An 11,759-nucleotide genomic window follows, 5' to 3' on the forward strand; every position below is an offset into this window, starting at 1 on the left:
TTGTCTTGTTGATGTCATTGTTGCTTAGATAATGTGCAACTGTTTGTTTGTAGGTACAGAGGTGATGTATACCAGCAGATACAAGTGGCTCCAGATGGATCTCACTGGTTCACCAGACATCCAGCTGGTTCCTGGCCTGATCCCCAGAGAGAAAGGGGCATGTCTGGGCAGAAGCAGCTTTACCCAATGTATACTACACACGAGCACCCTGGTGGAGGGATCCAATACATCCCCTTTGACGACCCCCGTATCCGTCATTTTTCCTCAGCCCTGGGTGGCAACTCCCTGACGGACGCAGACAAGATCCGCCACATTCGCAATGAGCTTCCCAGCGTCACCGTGTCGGAACCTGCATCCGACGACAGTGCCTTTTTGCCCCCGCCATTGGGGCCTTTCATCGCTGCCAAACTGGCCGATGATTCTAACCAGACATCTTCTAGCGACTTCGACAATGACAATAACAGGTGGCACAGTGACTTGCACAAAGAGACTGTTGATAACTTCCCAGCAACTGACCAAAACTGCAACAACAGATATCCCAAAAACCATTGTCCTCCTCCATCTCCCTCTTCAGCCTTCCAGGTCCCGTTAACAAGGACTTCTTCTCATCAGGGGTCCAGCTCAGATCAGGTCTTTGCAGAAACCATTACCCAAGTGAAGAAAATTGTCCCAGATTCAGGGCCAGAGAACAACAGGAACACAAAGAGAAGAGTGAGTGAAACCATCTTCTGCCTTGTATCTGTTCCTGTTCACACACCGACTAACATTAACAAAGACTTAGCGGCAGATCAGAACAACAATAAAACAATACCAAGCCTGACTGTGACCAACACAGACACTTTCGCTGTAGGCCTCAAGGAGAGGCTGAATGTTCGGAGCAAGTCAGTGAATGAGATGCCCATCAAACACCACTACTCTCACTTTCATACTTGCAGCACATCCTCAATGAGGAACTACAAGAGGGCACCTTTAAGGAAGGAGATAATAGATGCCTGGGCACTTCAAGCCAGTGAAGACAAAGAGATGTGCTATGCTGGGTCTTGGCCTGGAAACCAGTACCGAAACCAAGAAACCCAGACTGGCTCACCCCTGACAGTGGTGAAAAGTCCAGATGCTCAGAGTCCTCCTGGGGGACAAGAGCCTGTTCAGTCTGTCTCAGACACAACCACAGACAGTGGTGTGGGGACAGACAGTAGTTCATCTTATGGTTACCCTATGGCAGGACAGAAAAATCTTCATCTTTCTAGCAACAGCGCCTTCTCCCGTCTCAGCCTCAGCACAACACAACTGCCATCTCTTCATACTTCACAACAAGACCCATCCTCCACATCAAAGGACCAGGATCAGGGAGACCTGCAGCCATCTTCTCCCAGGAAGAGCAACTCCAGTCCGCCAGAGAGTGCAGAGCAAGTGGCCTTTGGTCAGTTTCTCTTAAAGCCAGTGAACCGACGACCCTGTGATGCCATTGATGAACTGGAGATCATTAATAAGGAGATGGAAGACACAATCAGTAAGAGACCCAGCATGGGTCAGTGCATTGATGATCTAGATGGGGTGAATAAAAAATTAGAGCAGTTTAAATCAGGAGAACATTTCACTGCTGGTCCAGAACCAGGCAGAGAAGCAATCAGTCTTCCACCAATGCACATAGAAAAACCCAACAATATAAAAGTCAGATCAAAGTCCTTTGCTTCTACCACTGATCTAGACTCCATGAACATGAGGAGTGCTTTCTCCAGGCCAAAGGCCAACAACATACCACCAACCAATGACAGTTCCCTCTTGCCCTCACTACCCCAACACAATGAGTCAAACCAGCTCTATAGACAGGACATCCCAGTTCCTCAAGAGTCTTTGCTGAGGGATGTGGGCTTAACTGTCTACACAGAGACTCCTGGTGGTCCCGGGGAGCCAATGCAGCGCTCCCTCTCAGTCCGATCTCCACTCGATCATAAGGAGCTTAGTCAGTCAGTGCAGCTCTCGTGGGAGAGCAGGACAGCACTTGTTAAATATAGTGGTAGCCCTGAGCACAATTCAAATAAAGAGCTTCATGCTGAGGTAGAGACAGAGAGAAAGGCTAAATCGGACAATGTTTTGCCATTCAGGGGTGATGTGAATTTAAGCCTCTGTAGAAGTAGGAGTGAAAGCAGCAGATCACCTCAGAAAGAATGTTCACCACATGCCACCAGACTGAGCAGGGAGGTTTCTTTTGTATTTGAGAATGATGATGTCGATGAGAGATACACCATTTCTGAGCCTCTGAAGTATAAGAATGATTCAACCATAGCAGATAAGCACCTGGAAAACTTACTGATTCAGGAAAAAGCCAATTCTTTACCTGCAGAGGACCTCAGCAATCTGTATGAGGTGAAATGCGCAAAAGGTATTCCTGAAAATGAGTCCATTGAGCAGAGGGCTGCCAGAATCCTGGGTATAGAAGTTCCAGTTGAGGCCTTGGGTATGGCTGACAAACAGTCAGAGGACAACCAGGATGATAAGGATACCACTGTAGCTAAGAGACTACAAAGTCAAGGTGAAGAGACACAGCATGTGACAGGAGAGTGTGAGCAAGTCAAAAAGGAGTTCCTGATTTTCCAGGGAGCAGAGGAGGTCAAAGAGACAGGATCAGGAGTGGACCACGAAGAAGGCGACAGACAGAAGCACAGGAGCAACCACAGTGATGGTGAAGACAATGAGGATACGGACATTCAATCCCAGGTGGTACTGGACCTGCCTGAGTTCCCACCCAGTAAGCTTCCCCTATCCCTGCCTGTCACCCCTGATGAGAAGCTAGCACTTAGCATGTGCAGTGTGGAGAAGACGGGGCGAGGAGGAGCATGTAAACTAATCGAATCCCTGCAAGATAAGCTAAACTCCTTCGCTTCGTCATCTGCTACATCTTTGGGCAGGTCAAGCACAGAGAGAATGGCCCGTCTGAAAGAGCTGGACTCAGTGTCTCGAATAAGACACCTCAGTCTCAAAGAGTCTGGAGGAGAAGTTTATACTGAGGAGAGGGATGTTGACAGAGAGGAGAGTGAAGTTCAGGAAGATAAAAAGGATGTGGAGCAACAAGAAGAGGAAGAGGATAAGAAACTGGAGGACGAAGGAGGGAAGGAGGAGGAAAACCCAGATGAACATGAGAATGCACATGAAACACATGACAAGTTGGGGGATCCTGAAGAAGACTGTAAACCTAAAGAAGAAGTGAATGAAGTTATATGTGAGGATGAGCAAAGACCAGAAGAGGGGGTAGAAGAGATTAATGATGAGATTGCACTAAAAGTGGAAAACGAAGCGAGTAAAGAAGTAGGTGTTGAAATAAAAACAGAAGCACCAGGAGAGGTGAATCTGGAAATTGTGGAGGATTACAAAGAAAACCCTGCGGAGAATGTGAGAGATGGACAGAATACAGCAGAGGTCAGTAGAGCTGAGGCAACACAAGACGGTGAGGGAGAAAAATTGCCTAAACCAAAGCAGCGCACCAGGCTCCAGAAGCCTCCTCTGCTTCCTAAACCTCGCAGCGTTCCCAAGAGAGAAATAACCCTGCCACTCAGCTTCAGCACTGGGACCTGTGGCCCCTCGAATACGGAGGATGAAGAGATGCTCTCTGTCTCAGGTGGGTACAAAGGAATTAACATTTGATATCCTTGTTTTGCCTTCAAAGTGAAGCAGCATCATTAGTATAATATATGGTTATTAGCTATGTACAAATACTTTTGATTGTGATTCTACTGTTATAGAGGTTAAACATTTTTCAAAATATTATTTGCTTTCTTTTGTGAGTGTGAGTTGATCGATTGAAGACTCATGTCTGTGCATTAAGTGCAAAGCTTGAGTGGGTATGGGGTTTGTCTATTTGTGCATGAGCAGAATTTAAAAATTACACTTCTTGGATTTCGGGTGGTTATGTGCTGGAGCTACCGTATTCCATAACGAACTTCTGTGCAGTGCTTCTAGCTGTATTGGTGGTTGCCCGATATGGTCAGTTAGCAGAGGTTTTGGTTTTGTCTCTGTCTGAAAGCTATAAACCGCCAGGATTTTTCCTTCAAAATGAGGCAAGTGAAATTAAATGTCACGAGAGGTGATTTGTTGCAGGAAAACGATCAGTGGAAACAGTGAGTCAGAGTTGGAGAGAGGAGTTTGTTGTGTTGAACAGCGGACTCTTAAGCTTTTGCAGTGGCGCTGGTTAAATTTACACAGTGCAGAGGGTTCGAGTCACTAGCCTGATTGGCAGGTCGCCATGGTAGTGACTTGTCAATCACAATGTAGTCCCGCTGTAAACCATACGCTGCTTTATCGTCTATTTTCTTCTAAATTGGACCATATTTTACCAGATGAACGTCATACTGTATTAACGAAGACTTGAAACTAGCTATTGAGACCATAAAAAAGTGTTTACTGAGGTAATAAATCAGGTGAGAAGTAGGGTCTTTTAACCATTATTTCTAAAGGAGCCGGACTTCTTTTTCAACCAGAGGAGTCGCACCCTGCTGGCCATTCGATAGAATGCAGGTTTAAGGGACTTAAATGCTCAGACCCAGAAGTTCTAGCTTGCTAGTCTCTCACTCGATTTCAGAGTGATAATTTTCCTTGAGCAAGACTTCTGTTTCCTGTTAAAAACAAAGGGTGTCACCAGGGGTCGCTCTTAGGGATCCTTTCCATGATGTTCTCAGACACCTGGTATAACAGTCTGAGCCTGTCAGTGGGAAAAAGAAGCACATAGGTGGACGTTAATTTAACAGGCATAATTACCCTGAATGAATATGTTGCAGCCATTGCAGCCAGTTGGCAGCTGCCAGCTGAAGCCATCTACTGCACAGATTCCAAAACTTTTTGTACCTACTAGTAATTTGGACCCCAAAATCGGTGAATATAGGCCCCAGGTTTAAAAAAAACAATATTAATTAAATTAAATACAACACACACACTTAACAAACATTTTTACAACATTTTATAGTTAAGGGCCACTTGCAGTGAAGCTGATGAATTCCTGGATATGAAATGTTCATCTGCAATTTTCTGTATTGGTCCCACTAATATTTGTTTTTACTGAAGCATGTCACATGACATGGTTAAGCTCAATTGCTTGTTAAAAACAAATAGCTAATCAGCCAATCACATGGCAGCAACTCAGTACATTTAGGTATGTAGACGTGGTCAAGCCAACTTGAAGTTGAAACTGAGCATGATACAAACAAAACAGTGACCTACTTGTACAAAGATTGCTTTATAGCTTTACTAGTGGTCAAGAACACCACAGGGTACCTTTAGTTTCCACCTTTTCAAGGGCAAATAATATTGTTCAGACTTGTTTTCGATTGTGTTCTGATCATTTTTCTTTCTCTCTTTTCTCATCAGACTCCTATGACCCCAGTCGAGTGGAGAGAGTATAACCTCTGACACTGCCCTCACCACTGTGGAAATCTGTCTTTCTCAAGTTAACAGCTTTTTCCAACAACAAAGGCTTTCATCTCACCTCATGGCTTAGTCAGCTGTGACCCCTCCGATATTGTTACACATTATTTTCACAGAACTGACTGTTCTGGTGCTGCGAGAGCATTTTTACAGCCAAATAAAGGCACCACCGGTGCCGTTTCTCCAGGCCTTTTCAATCTCGACAACCTCTTCCTTCCATTCTCTCCACTTCTCAAAAAGATTAATTTGCTCAAGGAAGCGGACTTCTTGCTTTTGAAGTTGTCTTGTTTTGCTTTTGGAAAAATGCATGTCATTATTCCTGTCCAAACTTGGGCTCCTTATTGAGCTTAGGTGTTGAAATATGAATGTAAAAGTGCTTCTGCTCAACAAACAAAAGAAATGTAACAGAAAAAAACAACAAAAAGGCAACAGTATTGCATTACAATCAGTATTAACCTACACCAAATGTAAATAAAAAAGAGTTATAAGATTTTATTAAGAATATAAAAAATCAATTTAAGACATTTAATTGCTGAAGAAATTTATATTTTCTTATCTATGTTAAGAAAGAAAGATTTTTGGTAGTGTAGTCTTTGGGTGTATTACTAATAATGAACCCCCCATGGTCTATATTCTTATACTTGTGTGATAGAGAATGTACTCAGAGAGCCTGTAATGCAATGAGAAACACTGTGGTCCTTCAATAGTTTCACTCAAGAGCAATATAGTCGTCGTATACGGGACATTTGTGGCATGTTTTGAGTAGCGAGTGTCCATTTCAACCTTTTGGTACAAGTGTTAGATTTGCACTGCTGAGATTATTGGCTTTATGTTATCAGTGAGAACCTGATAATCTCTTCAAATACTTTGAGATTACAGAAGGAGGGATTCATATTTGCACCCTCCCTGTTCTCCTTTGCTGTCAGTGTCAGTGTCAGCATCAGCAATCGCAGCGTGTATCAGAAACGTCTGATTTAAGTGTTATTTTTGTTAATCCTCATATTGTTGAAGAAGAAAATCTATATTTTGTGGCATTAACAGAAGTCTATATTTAACTGTAGAATTTTTCCTTTGTTCACATCTTAGTTTGTGTGGTTTCAGAAGTGCTTTTTTGCAGGAAATCATAGATGTAGCTATATTGATCGCAGTGTGCCTTGTACACACTGTTTCTGTGGAGAACTTCATTTGTGTGTAACACATTCAGAAGTGTCGGTTTTCGGATCCTAATTTAAACTGTACCACACTATGTAATTATAACTTCAATGAAAACTGAAACATTTGAAGTTGTTTTGGCAATAATAATAAAATTTAGCTTAAGAAGCATAATATTGATGCTGTACAGAACATGTTCAGTCATTTAATGTTGACATATCAGTGCTTTATAAGTTGTGGGCATAACTGGCAGTCGGTTTACTTAAACTCACTTCATTTACTAGGGTAGCAATACAAGAAATTAAAAAACATACCAAACCAAACTTTATGCTATGCATTGGACATCTACATTTACTGGGTTAAATACCAAAATTCACAGTTAAAACTGCATCTTCTGGTTAGCTTGTTTGACCCTATCGCTATGTGATCCAGCTGTATTTAATGTGGAACCTGTTGGATCTGGTTATAGACGTGCATGGAAATGGCTCTGTCTGGAGTTCAGTGGAGTGGAAGGTCCGTGCGAGGTTTTGTCCTGTTACCAGCCCAGTACCCGTACCTCTGTGTTCTAGGTAACGTGTTATCTGGTCATTCTCATAGGTCTTTTTGTACTAAAAGTTCTTTGTAACATGATATAGACTATTGGTGCACATTCTTGCTTTGATATTTTCTATTTTCATACATGTACAGCTTCTTTTGTACGCGCGCAACATCTTTCTTTTTTTTCTTTTTTGTGTGCATGAAATGCGTAAGAAGTCACAGAGACAAGGTGTATTTGCATATAATTGCATTTGGTACTATATAGTCTATACAATAAACAACTGTTATATTTCATAATAATGTATATTTTATTTTCAAAACGTTATGCTACATATTTAAAACAGAACAAGGTATTTTTAGATTATTGTGAAAAGGGAACTGTTTTTGAAGGCACAATATTTGTCTATATTTGAAATGATCATCAAAAAAGATCATTAATAGAGGCAAGTGTGTGCTATTGTACAGTACTGCAGAGTATTCATAAATAAAAGTCTTTGCATGAAACATTTTGTCTCTGACTTTATTACATTCATTATTATTAAACATTATTTGATGCAAAGAGAACATTTGGAAAATAATGCATATATTTAATAAAAAGATCTGCAAAATAAAGAACTACTGTATTTGTTTTTGTTGGAAAGTAGTCTTATGACCATGCCATGTTCACATATGGGAAGCCCGGGTCACCAACTTTGCTGTTGGACCCCTCATCACCTTTTCGTAAATTGTAGATCTACCCCGTCACCACCAAGTTCCCATTAAGTACAGTGCACAAGACCACACATAGCTGCTTCATTACCAGTATACTGTATATGCCCAGAGACCTACGAGTACTCCTATGTTACCTGGCACCAAGGTTACTTTGAGACACAACTTTAAGATTATGCACAATGTGAGCACAATATACAATAAAATATCTATTTGAGCTTGAAATTTGATATAAGTGTTTTCTGGAGCTTCAAAGTTTTTCCTACCAACCTGTATATCCAAATGAGAATTTGGACTTCAAGGGTTGTTCTTCACCATTCAAAGAGTCAGGTTTTGCTGAATAGTTAAAATGAATGACGGACATTGCCTCTTTTGAAGCTCATCACATCAAGACTGATGATGATCAAATAATTTTTTGATGTAATTTTTAAAAAACTTATGTACAGAAGGAATAGGGATAAAATCTTATTCTTACTGTAAAAATGTGCAGCCTCATTTTTGTTGTATTTCATTTGTACTTTTTTATGCTTATTGAGCTGTCCTTTATGTCTATTACTTTGATGTTCTTTAAGGAGTTACTTTTTTCCCTTTGACATGCCCTTTAAAACGGACTTGGACACTATACCTGGTTGGTGAAATTATTGGTATAAGGAAATGTATTAATTAAAAATTGATTGACAAATTGTTGTGTTATTATGATACCCAAAGAGAAAATACCATTTTCATGGTTACAGCATTTACAGTGTGATTACTTTGAGAAAGACACATCTCCATCTTGGGTGGATGAACACTGACATACATCATTGTATCATGATATGATCATTGCATCATCATCATAAAAACATTTTTTTAGAGCTCAGTAAATCAAAGGCACTTTAGCTCTGTCTTCACTATGAATTTGTCTAAACATGAGAAAAATTGCAAACCAGTAAACGCAATTTAGAGTAGCCTATAATCTGAGGAAAACGTAGTTTTGATATGTATCCTGGTGCTGGAAAATTAAGCAGTTAAGTATTAATGCAATATGCTAAAGTCTCAATATACCTGATCACTTTATTATCACTGTATCAACGACAGAAAAGCGCTCCTTTAATATGGTACACTATACTGATAACAATAATAATAATAATAATAATAATTAATAGCTAATAGTGACTTATTAAACGTTTACTTGCAGGAGTAATTACACTGATCGTGGAAAAGCCAAAACCCTCCCTGACAGGCGTCTTTACGCTCAGAAAAAAAAAACCGAGCAGGGCTGTACATAAGCTCAACAAATATTTATTAATTCTTGATTATTTATTTGTTGATAGGCTACTTAAGTAATTATTCATCCTCCATACTACATGGCTTGTCTGCCTGCTTTGCTGCTGGTCAGAGTGATAATACATACATACATAATAACATAACTCAGACCTCACATTTCCAACTAATGATAAAAAGATGTGAGCTCGACTGATTCGCAGTTTGCAGCGCTGCTGTTCAGAAGCAACTCGATGTTTGTGCTACCACAGAGGAAAAGGTTTGCGATGGCCGGGAATCGAACCCGGGTCAACTGCTTGGAAGGCAGCTATGCTTACCACTATACCACCATCGCACTATCTCTACGTATAACTGGAACGCAGTATGTATCGGAATTCCGCATGGAAAGGCGGGAGACAGAAGAGGAAAAGCAGGGAAGGGACATCGTGAAAAGCTGTGACCTCTTTACTCAGTTATAACACCAAGACTAAACTTTACTCTTGAACAATTTACAGCAGAGTGTCAGGTAATTTATTTATCATACAACACAAGGTTGTGTAACGAAATGAAAGATGTCCCTTCATGATTGACACACAAAACATAAAGGATAATTAAACTGATATAAGACTAGGGTAATGTATACAAAAATAGCCGTAAAAAAAACAATCTATACCTATGGATATTTATATAGTCAGGAAGATTGACCCTTCACTAAGCCACGCTTAAAGGAAAATCCAGGAGTAAAGGAGAATCCATAAGGACTTATGAAAAGAGGACCGCGGGACTCCGGCTGCTCTTTTCTAAGCGACGTAATTATTCGACGGCGGATGTTACTGACGTGGCTTGCCGTGATAAAACTACAATATTCCGAAGATGGACTACAAAAAGCGCATCTTTGACACTGCGCCCCATGTTGTTGTAATGCAGGCCATCTAAAGGTGGACAACACGGTGGAATAGGCCTATATTACTAAATAACCAAGATAGCAAAAAGGCAGATAAGGTAGCTTACCAGTCACTAAATAATGGACAGGGTTGTTACATTGAGAATGCTTGCTCACACTCACCCTCCTGCCCACCCATAGGCGTATTTATCAACATGAATCCCAATTGTATGTAAATACAGTGTTTCCCACTGAATGACAGCCTAACTGTGCCGAGAGAGAGAGAGAGAGAGAGAGGGAGAGACGGGGCAAGAGGAGATGCTGAGAGAATATATGCACTGCGCGGAGCTCTGTCATCAAATACGATTTTACCCATTTTAAATAGTAACAAAATCAATCGAAAATCAGCGTTGATAATGTGGCAGGCCGCCACAAATAAATCAGTGTGTGGGAAACGCCTACTGTAGAGGTTATCCAGCTTGATATTTGCCTTTATTAAGGCAAGGGTGTCAGCATCTGTGAGTGAAGTAAAATGAATTTGCTGAAGGCTGCAGTACATAACGTGAAGCTACACGCTGCAACATTATCCTCACTTAGATCACGTGACAAGACAGCTCATGGGTCTCAGTTATTGTTTAAGATATATGCATATTAGCAAGTTATGGCATAAGAGAGAAAAGGCTTAATAGCCAATGGTAATTTACATGGTGATCAACATCCTTTATCCATCATGGTTGGTGATTTTTTCTTTTTGTAGAAAACACTTAATGGCTTATTTCAACAACCCAAAAAATAAAACAGTGTTGAAACAGTATTAGATTACAAAAAAGCCAAAAGAAAACAAACCAAAAGAAAGAAGGTCATTCTGAGTCTTATTAAAGTATCATAATGTGCGTCTGTATTGCAAGGATCTTGCTATATGTAGGCCCTAGTTGATGGATTTTATCGTTTGAGTTTGAGAACGTGTGGCGCTTTAAATGTTGCCGCCGCAAGGAATTGTGGGACGGCATTTTCTCCTTTCCTTTCATAAAGGATGGTCCGGTGTACCTTATGCTAAAGGAGATATGAAAGGAAGCATTGAGGCACCTTTCCTTAGCTTTTAGATAATTCGAACAGCTCTTATCATGGCTGCCACTAAAATACTTCTGGTTCACTTCACTCAGTTATGAACCTTCCTTAGCAAAAAAGACTTTTCAAACGCAGCCTCAGACTGTCCCACACTTTCATGCCTGCTCCATTGACTCGTATGCTGCAGGAGTCGTTTTCTAGCTTTTTATTTTTTGCTGTATTTTTGCTGTATTATGGTCAAACGCTGTTCCTGGGGCACTTGTAATAATTACAATCGCTACCCAGAGAGGTTGAAAGGAGAAGTATGATTTATTCCCTTTCCAAAACCTAAAACAAATCCAGAAAAATGTAGGCTGTGGGCTGTTTCTAATGTAACATTAATGTTAGTTGGCTAACGCCAGCTCGTTGGAGGAGCGTAGCGGGCGAGAAGGAATGTAAGTTTGTATTATGGAGTTTAGGTAGATGGGTGCAGACCCAGTAGTCACTCTGTATGCAAGCATTAGTGACTTGAATTTGATTCTGGAGGCCACGTGGAGCTAGTGGAGGTCTCTGAGTAATGGAGTGACATGAGTCTTTTTGGGCCGATCAAAAACCAGACGTGCTGCTGCGTTCTGAACCATTTGTAAGGGTTTCACTGCACAAGCTGGAAGACCTGCTAGGAGGGCATTGCAATAGTCGAGGTGAGAGATAACCATGGCCTGTACCAGAAGCTGGGTGGCGTACTGAGTGAGGTAGGGCCTAATTTTCCTTATGT

At 41.0% G+C, this 11,759-nt stretch overlaps 1 protein-coding gene and 1 non-coding gene across 4 annotated transcripts in view; one reads left to right on the top strand and one right to left on the bottom strand.

The window, feature by feature from the left end:
• Positions 1–7,608, top strand: part of jcada (junctional cadherin 5 associated a) — a 32,207-nt gene extending 24,599 nt beyond the window's left edge. For all 3 annotated transcript variants that reach the window (XM_046062629.1, XM_046062611.1, XM_046062621.1), the window contains 2 exons: positions 54–3,616; positions 5,359–7,608. In XM_046062629.1, the coding sequence (XP_045918585.1) occupies positions 54–3,616; positions 5,359–5,393 (3,598 nt within the window). In that variant the 3' untranslated portion in view covers positions 5,394–7,608. The remainder of the gene's footprint in view (positions 1–53; positions 3,617–5,358) is intronic.
• Positions 7,609–9,337: 1,729 nt separating this feature from the next.
• On the bottom strand, positions 9,338–9,409 carry trnag-ucc. Its single transcript has one exon. It is a non-coding gene; the product is annotated as a tRNA-Gly (tRNA).
• Positions 9,410–11,759: the final 2,350 nt, after the last annotated feature.

The sequence above is a fragment of the Micropterus dolomieu genome, linkage group LG01 (assembly GCF_021292245.1).
Source record: "Micropterus dolomieu isolate WLL.071019.BEF.003 ecotype Adirondacks linkage group LG01, ASM2129224v1, whole genome shotgun sequence".
NCBI classification, from domain to species: domain Eukaryota; kingdom Metazoa; phylum Chordata; class Actinopteri; order Centrarchiformes; family Centrarchidae; genus Micropterus; species Micropterus dolomieu.